Consider the following 22,523-nt stretch of genomic DNA (forward strand, 5'->3'; position numbering starts at 1 on the left):
TCGCCTTTTACGACATCCATGGAAAAGACCTGGAGTGGTCCTATTCTTACTTTTCTAACGGTGCCTGTAACCATACGGCACTGTGTGAATGTAAAATTCAGTTCCTGCTAAAAAGATATGTCGTGTGAAGTTGCAATTACAAATTCCGACGATATAATTATATTCTCGGGTAAAATACTTCAGAATCCAAAAGACCGCACATTCCTTATTTCAGCTAACTTATAATTCACTTACTGAAGCTCATATATAAAGGAATCCAGTACAAAAAACACATTATTGGCGTTCAAACGGCGCCTTGGGGCGACATCGATCGTTCTACACATCGCTCGTGGGGTGTGGTGCAAGGCATGGTCATGATGATGAACACAACAGCTCTATAGCGTGTGGCTTAAAACAGAAAAGATAGTTATATATATTATGTACTAGAGGCCGCCCGCGACTTCGTCCGCATGGAAACCCTATCAATCCCGCGGGAACTCTGGGATAAAAAGTAGCCTATGTGTTATTCTGGGTCTTCAGCTACCTACATACCAAATTTCATGGTAATCGGTTCAGTAGTTTTTGCGTGAAAGAGTAACAAACATCCATACATCCATACAAACTTTCGCCTTTATAATAGTAGTAGGATATGGTCACGTCTATATCCCTTGCGGGGTGGACAGAGCCAACAGTCTTGAAAAGACTGAATGGCCACGTTCAGCTGTTTGGCTTGGTGATAGAATTGAGATTCAAATAGTGACAGGTTGCTAGCCCATCGCCTAAAAAAGGATCCCAAGTTATTCCCAAACATATCCCTTAGTCGCCTTTTACGACATCCATGGGAAAGAGATGTAGTGGTCCTATTCTTTTTTGTATTGGTGCCGGGAACCACACGGCACAAAGAAAAGATAGTTTATCAGTTTATTTGTTTGTTTGAACGCGCTAATCTCAGGAACTACTGGTACGAATTGAAAATTTATTTTTGTGTTTAATAGACCATTTATCGAGGAAGGCTTTAGGCTATATAACATCACGCTGCAACTATTAAAAGCGAAGAAATAATGGAATATGTGAAAAAAAGGCTTTGGCTTCAATTATGCCCAAAATAACTATTTCACGCAGGGCACAGCTAGTTTTATGATATAACCTATTATCAATTACCTTTTCCGATGAATGAAATAATCATTTCGCGACTAACATCGCTTATGACTCAAACCGCACACAAGTTATCTCCACCCACACCCCTATCTAAAATCGTTTTGGAAATAAAAGCAGCATAGTCCCGGTAGGAATTAGCCGGGGCACTAATAAATTGAGAAATAATAACGTTCGCCCGCTGGCCTTTTTTAGACCCGGGATAATCACGATGTATAAGGGCAACCCTTTACAGTTTGTACATATCTGTAAATGTATATCAGGGGATTCATATTTATCATCGGCCAAATGGAAGGGCCTTGTAGTTCTTGAGACTTTTATTTATTTATTTATTCTTTATTGTAACAATTACAATTTGTAAAGTACTCGTACAATAGGCGGACTAATACCATTATCTAACAGTCTACCGTTGGGTGAAGTAGAGAACCTTTGTGTGGGTGATAATAATAATGTATAATAATACTATTATTATTACTATATACTATATTAATATTATTAATACTATACTTTCTATACCATATATACTATAAACCTATACTTTATATAAGTATATATATATCTATGAACTACACTACATTTATATTATATATTTATTTATATCACTTTATTTTAGAAACACTCTATATTTGGTTTATGTCGAATCAAATCCTATCAATTTGTACAATTGCCGTGTGGTTTTCAGTAGTTTAGAAAATAACTATTCCATATCTTTCCCATGGATATCGTAAAAATCGACGAAAGGCAGGGATTATTAACTTGAGATTCCTCTTAGGCGATAGGTTAGCAACCTGTCACTATTTGAATCTCAATTCCATCATTAAGCCATACAGCTGAACGTGGCCTTTCAGTCTCTTCAAGACTGTTGGATCTGTCTACCCCGCAAGGGTTATAGACGTGATTTTATGTATGTTTTTATCTTATATATTTTACACTGGTACAGCATTCCACACAGCGCCTTTATCGTGTTTTACGATTCAAAGAAAACGGTATTGTTATATCATCGTAAACAAGATTTGTAACGGAGGTATTTAAATATGAATGTGAATTCATATTAAATACGTTTTCTGTTTCAAATCATTTTATCTTGCGGAAGAGATAACATTACACAATTAACTTGCTTTCGGATGTCGACAAAGGTGCTAGGTGGTTCTCGTATGTGTTTACAAAGTATCATATGTCTGACCTAATCTATACTAATATTATAAAGCTGAAGAGTTTGTTTGTTTGTTTAAACGCAATAATCTCAGGAACTACTGGTTCGAATTGAAAAAAAATTGTGTTGAATAGACCATTTACCGAGGAAGGCTTTAGGCTACATAACATCACGCTGCAACTATAAGGAGCAAAGAAATAATGGAAAATGTGAAAAAAACGGGAAAATTATTATTCCTTGAGGACTTCAATGGTGCCCAAAATAACTATTCCACGCGGACAAAGTCGCGGGCGCAGCTAGTACCTGATAAAAACATTTAAGACCTGATAAGAACATCTGGAGCTTGGCACAGGAACCTCGTAAAGAATTGTAGTTTGATTTGAACATACATATGCCACATCTATATCCCTTGCGGGGTAGACAGAGCCAACAGTCTTGAAAAGACAGAATGGCCACGTTCAGCTATTTGACCTAATGATAGAATTGAGATTCAAATAGCTATAGGTTGCTAACCCATCGCCTAAAAAAGAATCCCAAGTATGTAAACCTATCCCTTAGTCACCCGTTAAGACATCCTTGGGAAAGAGATGGAGTGGTCCTATTCTTTGATTATTTTAGGTGATGGGCTAGCAAGCTGTCAGTATTTGAATCTCAATTCTATCATAAAGCTAAACAGCTGAACGTGGCCTGTCAGTCACTTCAGGACTGTTGGCCCTGTCTACCCCGCAAGGGATATAGACGTGACTATATGTATGTATGTATGTACATAACTTCAAAAATAGTCATCGGTACATAGCCGAGATGGGATTTGATCCTGCGCCTTTATGCGCGTCACACATTTAAACCAGACATCTTACCGATTGGTTGCCGTGTGGTTCCCGGCACCAATACAGAAAAGATTAGGACCACTCCATCTATTTCCCATGGATGTCGTAAAAGGCGACTAAGGGATAGGCCTATAAAATTGCGATCCTTTTTTCAGGCGATCGGCTAGCAACCTGTCACTATTTGGATCTCAATACCATCATTAACCTTTAACTGGTGACAAGCGGTCTCACAGGCCGAGCGGTGTCAGTGAAACGTCTTTTCACCCCCTTCCCTGCGCTTCCTTTGTTTCAACGTCTAAGTAGCTGTAAATTTAGATGCGTCCACGCCATAGATAGTGACAGTTGTGTCGTATTGTCTTTTATTCGTAAATTACAACAACATAAAATTCGGCAGCGGTCTCTCAGACCGTACGTCACCACTTACGTAACTTTTTAACGTAATTTTGCTTTTTGCAAAAAGCAATATGCTTTTTCTTGTTTTTACGGTAATAACTAAAAATGAGTAATTCTGCACCTCCAAAAAAGAAGTATAAGGAGTCAGGAGTTGGAAATGTACTGTCAAATACTCAAATTGAAGCGTGTCTGGCACGGGAAGACTCAACTGGGTCGCAAGCAGAAAATGTTCCTGAAAATTTCATCCCGGAGTGTTGGGTTCTGATTTGCCACCTGAACCACAAAACTTAGAGCATAGGCAAAACACGGAAAACCTGTGCCAGTTGTCCTCCTTAATTAAATCGCAAATCAAATTACCTATGTAATACATGTAAAAAGCATGTGTGCTTGCAATGTGCCAAACAATTATGGCCCGACTGTCAATAAAAATAACCAAAGTTTGACCAATGCCAGTTTTTTTTTAATGATACGTGTGAATTAATAATATTTTTTTTTATTGATAACAGTATCGTAACTATAAGGAAAAAAAGTATTTTTGTTATAATTATCTTGATTTAATTTTTTTTGTGTGATTATTGATCTCATCTTAAGATTTTAGTTTTTTGTTCCTAATTAAATTTTAATAGCATGTTAATAATTAAAAATTACATTCAGAGTCCATTGGATAGTTTTCTTTTATCCTTTTATACATTGATCAACTATTTTTAAAAACAGAGGTAAGCTATCATAGAAACTTTTGATGCTAGGGGGAAGTCCCGTAACGCCGGACGGCACCTAGCGCCGGACATTCGTACTATCAAGCGAGTACAAATCAGTTCGTTTCAAAATACATGTGAAAGGGGTGCTGGGGCACACAGGAACAAGATCACGCGCCGTGCCTCGCCAGTGACGCACACGGCCGCGGCAGGAGTAACCATTTGCTGTTTTAGGCTCGAAATCACTGCGTCACCTAAATATCAACGTAAGTAATTCTAGTATATTTATGCATTTACATTTGAGTGGTATTCAAAGATAAAATCAGTACTCGATTGTTATCCGTAAAATGGTAGAAAATTATTACATCTTTTAAACAATTTTAGTAGGTACCATCTAATGAACGAAAATGTGTGTTCCTTAGCACCGGACACTAAGTCGTCCCTTAGTGCCGGACAGTAAACATATTGATATTTCTTGTAAGAAATTACGTATTTTATTCTAATTATTTAATTTTGTTTTAGAGTATAGAAGAAAGAATATAGTTAAAATGGAAGAGAAGAAAAAGAAAGGATCCTGGGATCCACAGAGCTTACAAACTGCTATTGATAAGGTTATGTCAAAAGAACTGAGTGTAAGACAAGCTGCAATGCGATACAATATTCCTAAAAGCACTATACATTGAATAAAGGCCCTAAATCGAGAAGAAGTAACAATGAAACCAAAGTTAGGTAGATTCACTAACACCTTCTCAGCAGAGTATAAAGAAGTCTTGGTGGACCACATTAAAGATTTATCGAATAGATGCATGCCAGAAAAGAAGTTTTTTAAATTAGCATACGACTTAGCTGAAGTCATGAAGATTCCTCATCGATTTAATAAAGAAAAAGGCAGTGCTGATAAATAAAAAATAAAAGCCGCAATAAAAAATTACGACTTCATGAAAAGGCATTCTGACATTTCGTTGAGAACACCGGAATCGACAAGCATGATGCGCCCCGTAGGATTTAACAAACCACGAGTGGATCTCTTCTACGACAACCTTGAAAAGCTGATGAAACAGTACAACATTCACACCCTCAAGAATTTATAACTGTGATGAAACTGGTGTCAGTTGCGTGCACAAATATTCGTCCGGTACTAGGTGCCACTTTTTAAAATTATGTTTTTTGTTACCAAAGTTTGTTTGATAGTATTAATTATTTTTTAGCAGAGGTTGCATTTTTGTTAAATTAATTTGATTTCTAACTTTGTTATCTAATATAAGTCATAATTTTATAAACATTCCTTAAATATTTTATGTTTTATTTTGAAATAACCTTAGGTGTCCGCCACTGGGGGACTTCCCCCTATAGACTATTTAACAGCAGCGGCTTCTCAGACCGCACGTCACCAGTTATGTTCCACAAAAACCATGTCACCAGTCAAAGGTTAAGCCGAGTAGCTGAACGTGGCCATTCAGTCTTTTCGGGACTATTGGCTCTGTCTACCCCGTAAGGGATATAGACGTGACAATATGTATGTATGTATGTATCATACCGATTCGACCACGGACGCTCTAGGTGCATTGAGCAGAATACATTGTACCAATGACCTTGATATCATATCCGTTTGTAGGGTATTGGGGACTCAGTCCCTTTATTGAGGGGTGGATTTGACGAAGCTTACGTCACGAATAAATATAACTGCATTCGAATATTCTTTTACTAGTAAGTATTAGTAGTGAATTTTAATCCTAACTACTTATATTTATGCAACATATATTATGATCATACATATATTCACGTCTATGTTCCTTGCGGGGTAGACAAAGCCAATCAATCTTGAAAAGACTGAAAGGCCACTTTCAGCTTTTTGGCTTTCACATAGAATTGAGATTCGAATAGTGACAGGTTGCTAGCCAATCGCCTAAAAGAAGAATCCCAAGTTTATAAGCCTATCCCTTAGTCGCCTTTTACGAGCGGGAGCGGTCCTAGTCATAAATTAACTTATAATCTTTTCATAAAATCTCATCCAATTAGGGTCCTTTATGACCTTAAAATTTACTACTACTACTAATCACAGGCTCATTTAAAATTATATCCTTATTATAATGACTTATAATAATTCTCATAATATTTAATCCAAGGTCTCTCTCCCCAGAGGCCTATTTTTTTATTAACATAACTTACAATCAGGCCTCTTTTCAGGAAGGGTATGGCTATTAATGTAGTTTCTACCTGTGACTACATTGTCACTTTCCAAGACACTGATACTTTTCAATTTTTATACTATATAATACTTTATAATCGTATTCATAAATGACATCGTTATCCCTTTACGAGGTAGACAGTGTACGCTTTGGAAAAACTGAAAATCCACGTTCATCTACATGGAATTGTAATTCAGAAAGTGATAGGTGGCTAAACCTATTAATTTTTTTAAGAATCACAAGAATAACATTATTTTCTTTTCTTTATTTGTAATACATACATATTCTATATCCCTTGCGGGCGGACAGAGCCACCTAAACGCTGCGTTGCGCTGCATGACTTAATGACGGAAATGAGATTCAAATAGTGACCGTTTCTATTGAGTAAGAAAACTTCAATATAAATCTAATAATCATAATCACAAAATACATACATACATATAATCGCGTCTATATCCCTTGCAGGGTTGACAGAGCAAACAGTCTTGAAAAGACAGAAACGTTTAACATTGTGCTGCTTGATGTTAGAAAAATACTAATCAAAGTACTAATCTAGATTTTAAAGTACAGACGAGATGGCCAAACCCGACTCGAGGCCAACTAAACGAAGCGGGATATTCCCACAAGCGGACTCTTTACCGGGCAAAGGGTTATTCTAATGATTTGTATTTCGCAAACCGGTTTAATGCGTGCCTTTGGACATATTTAAAACACAAACTTTTCCGAGCGAACCCCCCCCTAGCCACCCCAAGAGCCCACATTTCGGTAGTTAGCGCAAGGGCAAAACGGGAAAAAAGATCCCTTTGGAATGGGGGTAAAAAATGCGTAGTTTTAGCTAATCTGCATAGCCCCGCTGGGGGTTGTTTAAACAGGGAGGCTTTTTAACAGTACAAAAATGAGGGGGTGGCTCGTGTGTGGAATCGGACGTATTATGTGCGAATCTATTTATGTGCTACGCCCCCGTTAATATCGGTTGTCATGGTAACCGACCGATTACTGCATCGTTCTACTCGATTTTTCGTCGCTTTTTCCGTTGTAATCAAATGAGGTGCTACGCGTGTGTGCGGGGAGTGAGGGGGTGGAGGGGGGATAAAGATGGGGGGGTGTCACGCGTGTACTCAATTATCTGCAGTGAATCAATAGCACGAGATGAGGGTAGTTGCGTTCTGACGGAGTTAATACCCGTTTCGTCTGTTTAATTTTTTTTTTCCGCCGAGCACCCGAGTACGAGTCCGTTGACCTATATTCATAATTTTTCACGGAATATTATTTCACTTTGTTGCCATAACAGAGGGCGGGATCGATTCATTGGGGCGTGAGGAATTAATTCTTTGATTATACAAATAAGGTTTTTTTTTTTTTGGGGAATTTGTTTTTGGCCAGCTTCCGCGTTAATTTTACGCCGTGAATTATCCTTTTATAGAAATAAGTACGTTTTATTTTTAATTTTGCAAATTCGCCGTTTGTTTCGACACTTTTTCATTCATGTAAACATTTCTTTAAATAAGACCTTTAAAATGACTTTTATTTTCCTGAAATTTTCATTGAAAAACCTTGAGACTGCACCATCCTGAAGTCCCCACTTAGGATTACAGGACAATAAGGATTTGACTGATTTGATTTTTTGTAGACATAGCACAGTCTTGAAAAGACTGATGGGCCACGTTCAGCTTTTTGGTTTGATGATAGAATTGAGATTCAAAATAGTAACAGGTTGCAAGCCCATCGCCTAAAATAAGAATCCCAAGTTTATAAGCCTATCCCTTAGTCGCCTCTTACGACGTCCACGGAAAATGAGATAGAGTGGTCCTATTATTTTTTACATTGGTACCAATTTATTCTGAACTTCGTGCCGTGTAACCACACCAATTAGTTTAATAATTTTATGTTATTAAAATTGAAAAAAAAATGTATTATTATTTTGCCTATGCTAATAAAATCTTCCCTAAATTTACATAGCACGCCATCTAGCGAAATTTTCCGACACTAAATAGACAAGGGAAGTAAATTTCATTACAGTCGGGAAAACAAATTGTTTAACAAATCTCAAGCTTATCATTTTGTATCAAAAGCTAGTGTGAAAGTGTTTTTCTTCGCCACCCAATAGATGGCGCCACAGGTAATTAATTTTCACATATAGCTCTCAAGAGAAGTGAGATGGAAAAAAAAATTACAATGTTAAGGGACCCTGGAAACTTGTGTTCTTTTTTTATGTTTATGTATAAATAAATCCAAAAAAAATCTGTTTGAATTTCGAAACTAAAGTACAAATGAATCACGTGGAAAATGGAGGGAAATCTTGATAGGTAATTATGGCTATGTACGTATAATTCTCTTTTATTTCTCTTTAGAGACCTTATGGTTACAGAACCATGATCAAGAAAAGAGGAAGTCTGTTACCCAGCCTTGTTCATGGTGTTTCATTCAAATGCCTGAATATACAAGTTTCATCACGACATTTTTCCTTTACCGTAAGAAATATTCATAGTAAAAAATATATGACCAGTAAATGTTTTTTCTGTTAATTTAAATGCATTTAACGTGAAACCGCCTGATGGTAAGTAAAATGAGACTTAAGATGATATAAATAAATACATAAGCCTCGCAACTCACGGTGGTCCTTGAATCTTCGTTTTTCATGACTATTAGTTCTGTCTACCCAATAATGGATAAGGAAGTGACGTATATGAAGCCGGTGAGAAAGTAAGAAATCAAAATATCATACTATTTATAAATACTACAGGTATTAAAAATAATTGTAATTTTGTGAAGACAACATAATTAAATTTGAAAAAATAAATAAATAAATAAACAGGCGGTCGCTCGGTGACTACAGGTTATCATGTTACACATAATTCGGAATTTCCGACATAAAATAAAGATACGTTACGTGCGCGTTTAATACCTGTAGTATTTCTAAATAGCACAATGCAGTGGTTCCCGGCACTAATACAAAAAAGAATAGGACCACTCCATCTCTTTCCCATGGATGTCGTAAAGGCGACTAAGGGATAGGCTTATAAACTTGGGATTCTTTTTTAGGCGATGGGCTAGCAACCTGTCACTATTTGAATCTCAATTCTATCATTAAGCCAAATAGCTGAACGTGGTCATTCAGTCTTTTCAAGACTGTTGGCTCTGTCTACCCCGCAAGGGATATAGACGTGACTATATGTATGTATGTATGTATGTGTACAATGCAACGCGAAAGTTTAAAATAAAAAGTCATAATCACTTTGCAAATTACTTTATATTTATAAAAGTAATCACATCATAAAATATTAAATCAATAATGCAAATCAAGGTATTCATATATTTTATACCTACTTATTATATTTTAGTAAAACTATTTAATAACTTCTTTCTAGATTAACGTTTACGACACATCCATGGAGTGTGTATTTAATGTGTTTGTCTGTTTATATTTCAGTTACATTTTTTTGATTTATGAAACTTTACTTATAAGAAATATTTCAATAATAACAATAAAATAATCTATTTTCTCTTAAATTTATAATCATTGTTAATATACTATATACATGAATGTATGATTGTGTGTTTTTCCGACTGTCACGTCTTAAACACTGGAGTACTGAGAAGGATATGGAGTAAATCTTTCAGATGGAACCGCGTGCAACTGGTATTATATATTTATTTCTCGCTTTTTTTTTAGTATTTGTCGTTATACATATCGATTTTAAGCAATATATTTCAAGTACAGACATAGGTCAGTTACAATTTTAATATATGTATGGAAATAGATTCCAACAGCAACAAAAAACACACTCCACGAATTCGACCCCTAAATGCAATAACTAACCTTCTTCTGAAAACAATAAAGACTGAAATTGCTTGGCACGTATATTTTCGTTTGTTAGACAAGGACGGCACTAACACTAATAACAAATTATTTGCAAACATTAATGATCATATTAAGCTAAATTTTATAAAGTTATTAACTTATTTGACAGATTAAACTCATAATATTTATTAAAATAATATAAAGTCTTTAACATATTTTACAAAGAATCGTAATAATTATTATCAATTCCCTTCTAATAATTATTAACTTAACAACGACAATCTATCTTATTTTAATAAGCGAAAATTGGTGTATGTTTTTATCCGACGAAAGATAAACATTATATCTACAACACAAATTCAAAATTCAAAATCAAGTAAACTAATCATACATATATTCATTTTATTAATTAAAAATTCTATCAAACTATAGAAACAGAACAAAAATAAAACAAAGGAGTTGAAAATTACAAAAATATATATAAATTTCGGGGCAAATTGAACTTGTTAATCTCAGAATAGGTTCGAGACTTGATAACAATTTGATATTTTCTAATAAATACTAATAAGATAAACATCCAAGCCCCGTACCAATCAGAAAAAGTTATTTTTCCAACGTGATCTGACCGAAAATTGTAAGAGGTCCAATTGTCAATCAAAATTTTTTATTGCACAATCTTCTTTCAGTTTTTTCACGTTAATAATGTTTTAAATTTAAATTATACGTAACGATGTTTATTGCCAAAAACGTAAAGAAGTCTTAAAAATTTTGCCAAAATAATCAAAATAGGTAATTTGACAACACGCAACAACAAAAAGAGATTTTTTCATCTGTGGATTATTTAGTCATCGGATCTTACACTATACTATAACTATTTTGTGGGCCAACAATTTAAAACTATATATATATATTTTGTACGCATATATTTAGTTATTTATAATAAACCTTTAGAAAAAGAACTTAATTATTAAAAGAAAATAATTATTGGAAAAAAATATTTAGTACAATTTTTTAAAGGTCGTACAAAGCAATTACAAAAGCAACACATGGTTTCCCGTGTAATGGAAAAACTGATCAAAACCTTTCCTGTGTATGTCGTTGGAGGCGATTAAAGCAACAAATAATTTCTGTTTCATTCTGAATAAAAATAACCATTGCTCGTTCGTTTTAAAAAAAAATTGAGTACATGCTCTCCTAAATAGACACATGCTTAAAAAGAAATAACTATAAAAAAAGAATAAAAATTAAGCAGTTTTACAAAAAATAAAGTATTATAGTTTGGTACATTTTGTAGTTACTTTATCAACACTTTAAATAATTGTACACAAATCATGCAGACCTTCAATTAACTTATTTTTAACAGAATATTATAAAACTAAAGATAATATATTAATATTGAATAACGTCTTTCCATTTCAAATTTAAACCTAAATTACAAAACTATTGAGCTGAACAATTTGAATAAAATAATAGTAAATTCTTAAATTATTAATTATGTTCAGAAATATATTATATACAAAAGATTTAGTCTTATAAAATAATTTAAAAACAAAAAGTAAATTTTAACAAATGCAGAACTTATCTATTATTTAGAAATATATATTTTTTACAAAAGAATTTGGTAAAAAAAGAGAAATAAGGAAATGCACCATGCCTTTATTAAATACTATTAAACAAGTCATCTTTCTATATTGTTTTTAAAGGAACCTGTCCGTTTTAAATCTATTCGTACATTTATGTAAAAGACGTAGAAGTATATTTAGCCAGCTTTGTTAAGAAGTTAAATTTTAATAACTTTTTCCTGTACCTTCGTTTCCATGAAACATGGAATTATCAAATAAATATGTTTTTATTTAATTGATAATTCCATGTTTTGATAATTTATTTTTTTAATATCAATGTCTTAATAACTTTATGATTGCTAAATTTTCATCGGAATCTGTTCAGTAGATCAGCGTTATGACAGACAATTAACTAATTTTGTTTTATTTCTTACAGACTAAAATTTTGCTCGCATCTTATTTTTTTAATAATGTTTATTTTTAAAAGTTGATCCGCTGTTGTATCAGATAAACGTATTTATTATGTAGGTTGGGAACCAACAAACTCCGTAATATTAAAGGATGCCTATATATGATAATAATGTCAAGATTATTTGTTAACAAAAAAACACACACAAAAGCTTACACGAAACTATATCTAAGAAATTTTACAAAATTACAACTAATACAGCTTTAAACTTATCAACCAGTGTGAGGTCAGGTCAGGAATCAAAAGTTTTACACAATATTATTTATTGAAAAGTTTTTTGATAGACATAACACATGAGTATGATATCCATCTTCTCTGAATATAAGATACTCGCACGTCAAAAGAAAACTTTCAAAAAGATAAGATGATTTCGATATTCAAAATCGTACATCGTATTTCTAAATAGGCAAATCTAAGTTATCTGTTAAAAAAAATCACTCACACTGGTTTCTTTTTCCATCTAAAATTCGAACATCGCCAAACCCGTCATCACATTTGCTTATTTACATGCAGTAAAAGTCCCTACTCCTATAATTAACTACCACTTTCTGTCTTCCCAGTTTCCCCCTCTTCAGTGATCGTAATCATTGGTGGAGCATCAAAACTGCTATCTCCTGGCGACGTCTCATTCATCAGCTTCTCAAATTTAGGAGAACCAGACGGCAGAAGTACATCTTTAACTGATTCATACATATCTGTCCGTATAATTGGTAACGAAGCTCTTTTACCTTTGAGCATATCTTTTGGTATATCATCCTCTTTAATAGTCTCCATTGCATTGTTTTTATCAGTTATCACCTCTGGAGTCTTATCTTTTTCTATTTGAACTGGTAAACTATCAGCCCTAGTTAGTGCCTTTTTAGGACTTTCCACTTTGTCTGATATTGGAATAGCTACGCCATTCTCAACCTTCTTATCCTTTTGGTCTAATAGATGTTGCAAGCTATACTCTCTAGCTTGAACATCTGATAACAAAGGTCCATCTGTAGACCCTTCGATACAATACCCAGGGCCTTGCAGAGCATCGTTGCCTATAATAGAATCCTGTTTGAAAATAGCAGCTGTAACAACTGGTTTGTCAGGATCTGTTGGTGTTTTGCTGATCAGGGGTTCTTGAGAGTTGTCGTACGTCATGCCTTCAGGGATATCATCTTTGGATATATCATAGCCAGCGTATACTGGGTATCCGAATGGTCCTTGTTCATAGCCAATCTGGCTTCCGTAAGAATAACTAACATTATGGGATCCAATAGATGACATTGATAGGTCTGATATAGACAGGCCTGTGCTCGAAAGAGCCAGAGCTTTCGCTCTTCCAAAGTCATCATTACATTGCTCACGGTCTTCGTCTAATTTTTTCTCCAAATCTTCTGGAACTCTGTGAATCAGTGCTTGGTTTGTGGATATCTGAGGGTCGTGTGGTGGCGAATTCTGTAAAGACTTGTTGTTAGGTCTGTAGGCTGTGGACTGTTGGACTTCGACGACGAATATGCCGTCGTTGTCTGGTGAATACTTCATCTTCGTCTCGCGTCCGTTCTTGGTGATATCCTGGAAATAACAAACACCGATTTAAGGAAAAATATGATGCTTTAAAATGAAGCAGAAATGATCATTTTCAAGTACTGTATGTAAGTATCAGCCTTAATATTTCCAACCTTGTCTTATTTCTACATGTAGTAAACAGTACTTTTTTGTGCAATATTATCTTGTTTATACGTTATGTCAATAATGTCTTTCATTCCTTATTCGTGAAACCTTAACACACTCTATAAAATAGGTAAAAAAAAATTACAATTGAAATAAAACATCATCTTATATTCCCGTGCCGTGTGGTTCCCGGCACCAATACAAAAAAGAATAGGACCACTTTATCTCTTTCCCATGGATATCGTAAAGGCGACTAAGGGATAGGCTTACAAACTTGGGATTCTTTTTTAGGCGATGGGCTAGCAATCTGTCACTATTTGAATCTCAATTATATCATTAAGCCAAGTAGGTGAACGTGGCCATTCAGTGATTTCAAGACTGTTGGCTCTGTCTACCCCGTAAGGGATATAGGTTGGCTGGAAGAGATTGCTTAGCGATAAGTCCGCCTTTGCTCAATATGTTCATAATGTATGTTTTTACTACGTTTGTATTCTTTTTTATGGGCAATAAAGATAATTTGTATTGTATTGTAAATAGACGTGACCATATGTATGTATCTTACATTCCTCTCTTCAGTCTCCACAATCAGGTGGTTGTTCTTCAGCGTCATGGTGAATATGGAGCCGTTAGCTGGAGGGGCTTCACCATTCTCCAACGCTTCTCCGTTGCTGGTGTCGTCGGCTGGGGATTTCAACTGTGGAAGATGGAAATCATCATCAACAGACATACATACGATCACGTCTCCATCCGCTACAGGGTATATAGAGCCGATATCTTGAAGAAACTGAAAGGTCACGTTGTATGGCTAAGTGAAGAAATTGAAATGCGATATTGCTCGCCTATTTTCCCTTTTTCTAAGTATTAAAAAAAATGCTTTAAGAAAGATTAAGTTATCACAAAATGTTTGAGTTATGTAAAATCGTTGAGTTAGTATCTCGTAACACAAGTTTCGAACTTACTTCGAGGCTAACTCAATCTGTGTAACTTGTCTCATATATATTTATTTATTTACATTTGTACGTGTCTGAGTTATGAATGTGGATGAAGCGAAGGAAGTATGCAGAGATCGTGGCAAGTGGAAAGAGGTAGTCTCTGCCTACGTCTCCGGGAAAGAGGCGTGATTTTATGTATGTATGTATGTGTCTGCTCTTTTAACGCTCAATAAATCAGTATATTGAATACTTCTTCTTCAGATCAGTCGAGCCAAAAATATGGCTTCCTCATAAATGTTCCTGACACAAATGTATAGACATGACTAACACGGTGTTAAGGCACAAAAGAACCACTATTTGCTCTTCGCCACTAATGACCGTGTGCTGCATTGACGAATCATTCACCTTCGCCCACGTGCACGCCTAAGGCATAAGCGTAAGCGTTTCTCAATGTTGTAAGAGCGATTGTGCCGTGTGGTTCCCGGCACCATTGCAAGAAAGAATAGGACCACTCTATCTCTTTCCTACGGATGTCGTAAAAGGCGACTAAGGGATAGGCTTATAAACTTGGGATTCCTGTTTTAGGCGATGGGCTAGCAACCTGTCACTATTTGAATATCAATTCTATCTTAAAGCCAAATAGCTGAACGTGGTCTATCAGTCTTTACAAGACTATTGGCTCTGTCTACCCCGCAAGGGATATAGACGTGATTATATGTATGTATGTAAGAGCGATGATTCGGGCTCGATCGCCCGAAAGGGCATTTGAATCTTTTCTTTACTGAGCTATCCCAGATAATGTGGCATCTGACTTTTAGCTCTATCTGCTCCGGGAGGAATAAAGACGTGATATGTACAAGTTATGGTCCGAAATTACATTTAACATAAGAAAGTTAGTTACAAATTCTTTAAATTACAAAATTATTCAAGACTGCTGGGATCTGTCTACCACGCAAGGAATATAGACGTGTTTTATTTACTCGATTGTTATCCGCTTTGTTCTCCTCTCTTAATAACTGTCATATCCTGACCAAAACGTGAGACCTCCAAAATTTCATCTTAAACCTTAATTTACACGTTATCGTCATTTGACGCGGGAATAAAGGTAGTTCAAATTGAATTGGCATTATTTCTATACTCAAATGAAATTCTTTTACTATAGGAACTTATTTGAAAGGAATGCATAATGTTCAAAACAGCATAATTCCAACCTTATTTTCTTTATAATAAAGTTGTATATTATCATTATTTGGCAATGAAAAAGTATCAAAAAATAGGTACTTCGATGTTTTGAGTAATGCAATGTGGCCAGATGTGATTTTGTGTAAAATCACATAATATATTTTACTGTGAATTAGACAAGTTGTTACCCGGCTTTGCTTTAATGGGAAATTCCTGCTAATTGTGTCATTATTTCTCTCCGTATTGAACTAACCCAAAACCTTGTGTACACAAATTAGTGAACTAATTTGTGCGCGTGGACCTGAAGGATTTACTAGGTTAATAAATGTACCTGTTAAATCTTTAGAAATACCATCACCCTTCTTTTGCATACATATAATCAAGTCTACATCCCTTGCAGGGTCGACAGAGCCAACAGTCTTGAAAAGACTGATAAGCCACGTTCAGCTGTTTGGCTTAATGATAGAATTGAGATTCAAATAGTAACAGGTTGCTGCCCCATCGCCTACAAGAAGAATTCCAAGTTAATAAGCCTACCCTTCCTGTGTTTGCTCATATAAGCTCTTTTTAGGCAAAAACATTATCATTATCCCGCTTAGATCATGGTCAGATATTCCTAATGTTGCAACTTTTCAGGTTCTTATATGCTTAAGATAATTTTCAACATTATGAACATAATGCCTTCTTGTCATTCATATACGATTCTGAACTCGAACAAAATATTCTTTAAAAAAAATACGCGTATACGTAGAAGAAGCGGCTAAACAAACTACACTGCAGCATTTTCATCGGACGTCAATTTACAAAATATATAGACCTCTTAAATCTAAATCGTGGACGAATGCACACTGTCCACATTAAAAACTGAATGAATGTAGAACTAATGTATTAAACCTGTTCTTCGCATACAAAATTAAAAAGAAAAATTGTAAGTGATAGAAAGACATATAAAACTAATGTCTTAATAACCTGTACATCGCATACAAAAGTAAAAAGAAAAATTTGGAACACCTGAAAATCTCTCAAGCCAAAAACTTAAATAACAAAAAAGTCATGTACCCAAAAAAAAGGCGGACCAATTTGAAGTCCTGGACCGCAACGAAAAACCATGGAGCAATCACTAGGCAGTTTGGTCTACCGCGGGGTCACTGGCCGGTCGTCGCCCGCGATTTGGGCGTCTTTTTTCTCGTCTGCCTCTCGCAATCGCGCTGCAGTTTTAGATGCACCTACTCATGTACCTATCTAACGAACAGAGAAAGCCGTGGAGCCGAAATTTAAACTATTTTTTTTGAATTAGACCTCATTCAGTTTCAATTGTAACTGTAATTTTAATATACATACATACATACAAATATTCACGTCTATATCCCTTGCGGAGTAGACAGAGTCAACAGGCTTCAAAATACTGATGGGCCACGTTCAGCTGTTTGGCTTATTGATAGAATTGAGATTCATATAAAGTGACAGGTTGCAAGCCCGTCGCTTAAAAGAAGAATCCCAAGTTTATAAGCATATCCCTTAGTCGCCTTTTACGACAATAATGAGAAAGAGATGACTCTTTCTCATTATTGTCGTATGATGAGTGATCCTATTCTTTTTTTATATAAAGCGAGAGGTTGCTAGACCTAACATTATAATTGGAGGATTATTTTTAACTAGCTGTGCCCGCGACTTCGTCCGCGTGGAATAGTTTTCATCATATTTATTTTTGCAAACATCTTCCTCGGCTTTATCAATGTCAGGCGGTCACGCGTATTAGAAAGAACGCTGGTTCGCCGTATTAAATGTTTCGCTGCAAATTGCTTATAACGACTATATCTCAAAACCTATTCGTCTGATTTATATACTGTATATGGCAATTTTAGTCTACATGAAAAGCCGAAAGTAATAAACATATTTATTTGGATAAGGATTAATAATGAATTAAAGAAAATTGGTTTCAAAATAACTTATGTTTATAATGAAAAAATAATCTTAGAAAATGAACATAAAAGTGGTTATTGTAAGTAAACCTTAAGAGATAGATATATGCTCTCGCGGACTTTTTTGTGGCAAAAAATGAGTACTTCACATCTTTAGTACATTGTTTTACTATATCTTTGTTGGTTTGCGCAGCGTTCGCGTGGAAAGCTCGCAGATGGCCGACTCATTCAACTTTCACCTGCATTGTTGACGTTTCCCGTAGGAAATCCGGGATAAAATGTAGCCTATAGCCTTCCTCGATAAATAGACTATCTAACAGTGAAAGAATTATTCAAATCGGTTCAGTAGTTTCTGAGATTAGCGCGTTTAAACAAACAAACAAACAAACAAACAAAACAAACTCTTCAGCTTTATAATATTAGTATAGATTAAAATTTTGTTATAAACTATGCATTAAAAAGATATATAATAGTATATAATATACACAGGTATACAATACGTATTTATATACCTACATAGGTATATAATACGTATATAGATGTGGTTATGAAAAATCCCGAATTCCCTTGTTTCATTTGTAACGACTAAATTTTGTTTATTTAAACAATGTATAAATATATGCTCACGCCAACAAACAAATGTTCATTCATATTTATTTTAATTTTTCTCTGTACGTTACATGTAATTATTAATTTTTGAGAAATAAATTCCATAACCACACATAACTTACCCAAAATTTAGACATCAACATCGTCTTCACGCCATTCGTGTGCGCGCACGCATTCATTGGCGCGGTGCGTTGCACTATAGCAAGCCAGTTTGACTAGATTTTTGGCAACCTCCCCCTTCCCCCCACCCTTCCCCCACCCCTCGGCGGGCCCACGCACTGGCTCAAATGAGCTTTTGATGAGTTAGAACTTTGGCACTTAGCTCGCATGACAAGTTGAGAAATGAAGCTTCGTATCTTCGTATTAACTCCTCCATGAATAATTTTTGATGTTATGATGGCGTCGCGCGATGTATGTATAAGGAATTTTGATCAAGTATGTAATAATTTGAACATAATACTGGGAGAGAATTAAGAGGAATTTTCTTCATTGGCGAGTACACAGATATAAGACATAGGTATTTTTTATTTAAAATAAATTTTTGAATCTTTATGCAGAACAAAAATATATGTAAGTATTGGTTTACGAATTCGTAAATAACGCTGTAGACGCTCTACATCTACGACTAGCTACGCCGTAGGCACTCTACGTCTACGACTAGCTACGCCGTAGATGCTCTACGACTAGTCTACGATAAATTTTTTTCACAATTGACACAGCCGAACTTGTGACGCTGTTTCTTCTTAATTTTTCATTGAGAGTTAGAATAGTTGTTTTATTTATTTATTTACTATCTGTGCCCGCGACTTCGTCCGCCTGGAATAATTATTTTGCGCATCATTGAAGCCCTCAAGGATGAATTTTTCAATTCGAACTAGTAGTTCCTGAGAATAGCGCGTTCAAACAAACAAACTCTTCAGCTTTATGATATTTGTATAGATTCTTTATTGTAACAATTACAATTTGTAAAGAACAATAGGCGGACTTAATGCTAATAGCATTATCTGACAGTCTACCATTGGGTTAAGCGGAGAACCTTTGTTTGGGTGAAAATAATAATTTATACTAATATTATACAGCTGAAGAGTTTATTTGTTTGAACGCGCTAATCTCAAAAACTTCTGGTTCGAATTGAATAATTATTTTTGTGTTGTATTGACCATTTATCGAGAAAGGCTTTGGACTATATAACATTACGCTGCAACTATAAGGAGCAAAGATATAATGGAATATGTGAAAAAAACGGGGAAAATTATTCATCCTTGAGGGCTTCAATGATGCCCAAAATAACTATTCCACGTAGACGAAGTTGCGGGCACAGCTTGTATATACTACATATGTTTCTGTTTTAAACTAAGCTATTTCGTTACTTTGCGGCTGTTTCTTTTTACGTAAAAGAGAGACACAAATCCACTTTCACATTTTCATATTATTAGTACGTATCCTAATATAGGCGGATAAATAACGGTCCAATATTAACCACTAATGATATCAGACATCACTAAAGCGTTAATGGGCACGACTTTGTGGCAGATTTGTGGACATTATATCAGATACAACATTATTTAGTGCAAATAAAATCCGGAATAAATACATACATATAATCACGTCCATATCACTTGCGGGGAAGACAGAGCCAACAGTCTTAAAAAGACTGATAGGCCACGTTCGGCTGTTCGGCTTGATGATAGAATTGAGATTCAAATAATGACAGGTTGCTAGCCCATCGCCTAAAAGAAGAATCCCAAGTTTATAAAAGCCTATCCCTTAGTCGCCTTTTACGACATCCATTGGAAAGAGATGCAGTGGTCCTATTATTTATTTTCTAATGGTGCCGGTAACCACACGGCATTTGCCACGAATATGTCAATAATTAACGAAAAAGTATATCGTTAAATTTTCGTTCGACATTCGTTAAATGGTCGTTAAAAAAATGACCATTTAACGAATGTCATTATCATATTTTAGGAGTAGAAAGCCGGTTAAGAAAACGTTCGCTTTGTAACTTACTGTTTCTCAATAAGGGCGTAGGTACCGCTGCACAAAAAGATTGCCGATAAAATTGGTGGATGACATGACTTGAGTAGTGGCAGCAAAAAAAATTTGTTAACCACTTTATGTTAATTAGCGCGAAGTCCGCTCTCGTGGAAACTTTTAGTTAAAAACTAGTCAATTTTACTCCGAAATGTTTAAGCCTGTCTCTTTATCTAATATAATCAAAGTCGGTGAGGAAGTTTTACTAATGAAGTTTTAAAATACGAAGCCGGGGTGGGTCGGTATCCTTTGAAGAGAAGACAGAGCCAACAGTCTTTAAAAGACTGAAAGGCCACGTTCAGCTGTTTGGCTTAGTGATAAAATTAAGATTCAAATAGTGACAGGTTGCTAGCCCACCGCTTAAAAGAAGAATCCCAATTTATAAGTCTATCCCTTATTCGCCTTTAACGAAATCCATGGGAAAGAGATTGAGCGGTCCTATTCTTTTTTCTATTGGTGCCGTGAACGACACCTTAATTATTTAACTTCAATTTATTTTCCACACCGTACTAGCACCTCGGTTTCGAGGGTACAGAGTTCGAATCGAGCGCAATGCATCGTTTCTGAACGTGTTGCGCAAACCGGGCCGTTATCGTTCAGTAATCTGTATAGTGCAAAGGTCACCCTTTTTTGAGAAAATCTTTTACGTTTTATATTGTGCCTACTGTCAGCGCCATCTAATTAATTTATTAGAACATATTAGAAGCGGACATGCAACGTGGTGTGTATTGACCGCGTTGTAGTTCCACCGCATTTTCACTAGATGGCGTTGTTATGGATTTTACCGATATGTACTCTTTTTATATGTATATGTTATTTGGATGTAAAAAAAATCTGAAATAAACATGGTGACTATGAAACTAAGACCCTTTTATTTTCTGTTTTTATAAAATTACAAAATGAACGTGGCTTTTCAGTCTTTGCGACACTGTTGGCTCTGTCTACCGTGTAAGGGTTTAAAACTCTTTATAAGAGTGATGAAATGAATGTATGATTCTACTAATTTAATACACATTTGTTTATAGCCAAAACAAACGGCAGATTATTTATTTGTACATACATATAGTCACGTTTATATCACTTGCAGGGTAGACAGAACCAACAGCCTTGAAAAGACTGAAAGGCCACTTTCAGTTGTATTGTTATATGATGGAACTTTGATTTAAATAGTGACAGGTTGCTAGCCCATCACCTAATAAAAAATCCCAAGTTTGTAATCCTATCCCTTAGTCGCCTTTTACGACATCCATGGGAAAGAGATCCTATTCTTTTTTGTATTGGTGCCGGTAACCACACGGTAACTAAAAAAAACTAAAAGACTAACCAAAAGTACTATATTGTTGGACATGAAAAATAATATCTGACATTTTTCCCTTACTAAACAAACCATGGCAACCGTTGCTATGGCGTACCTAAATAAAGAAGGTTGCCTACAAGTGGTTCTATTCTAAAACACCGGAAACCACACGGCGCGGCGTTCAATTATAAATTTCAAAATTTCTAACGGAATTGAAATATGATGATTTCACGCGCTACAAATTAGAACGGTTGTTATTTTTTTTTACGATGCTAGAGATAAGGTTGCAATAAAAAGTTCATAAAAGTTTTTACGATAGGTTGTATGTAGATTCCGGTGTGTCAGATGGTTGTCTCGGGGTTTTTATGTCTCACGTCTTGAGAGACTTGCGTTTACGACAGTGCCCTTCTTTGCCGACGTAATAATTACCTCCTTAGGAAACATATTTTAATATTTTCAGAATAGAATAGAATGAATTTGGATGAAGCGAAGGAAGTATGCAGAGATCGCGGCAAGTGGAAAGATGTAGTCTCTACCTATCCCTCCGGGAAAAAGGCGTGATTTTATGTATATGTATATATGTAGAATAGAATAGATTTATTTCCAAAATTGGATACAAGATATGACTTATTAATCACTTAAATCTAATTATAACTACTACCGCTTCCAAAGCGCA

The 22,523-nt window shown here is 35.2% G+C and overlaps 1 protein-coding gene across 1 annotated transcript in view; it reads right to left on the minus strand.

The window, feature by feature from the left end:
* Positions 1-12,758: 12,758 nt before the first annotated feature.
* The window catches only part of LOC106132144 (uncharacterized), a 29,257-nt gene continuing 19,492 nt past the window's right edge, over positions 12,759-22,523 (minus strand). The window contains exons 4-5 of the mRNA XM_013331481.2: positions 14,434-14,565; positions 12,759-13,772 (exon numbers count right to left, since the gene is read on the minus strand). Coding sequence (XP_013186935.2) covers positions 12,759-13,772; positions 14,434-14,565 — 1,146 coding nt within the window. The remainder of the gene's footprint in view (positions 13,773-14,433; positions 14,566-22,523) is intronic.

This window comes from Amyelois transitella, chromosome 13, assembly GCF_032362555.1.
Source record: "Amyelois transitella isolate CPQ chromosome 13, ilAmyTran1.1, whole genome shotgun sequence".
NCBI lineage: Eukaryota > Metazoa > Arthropoda > Insecta > Lepidoptera > Pyralidae > Amyelois > Amyelois transitella.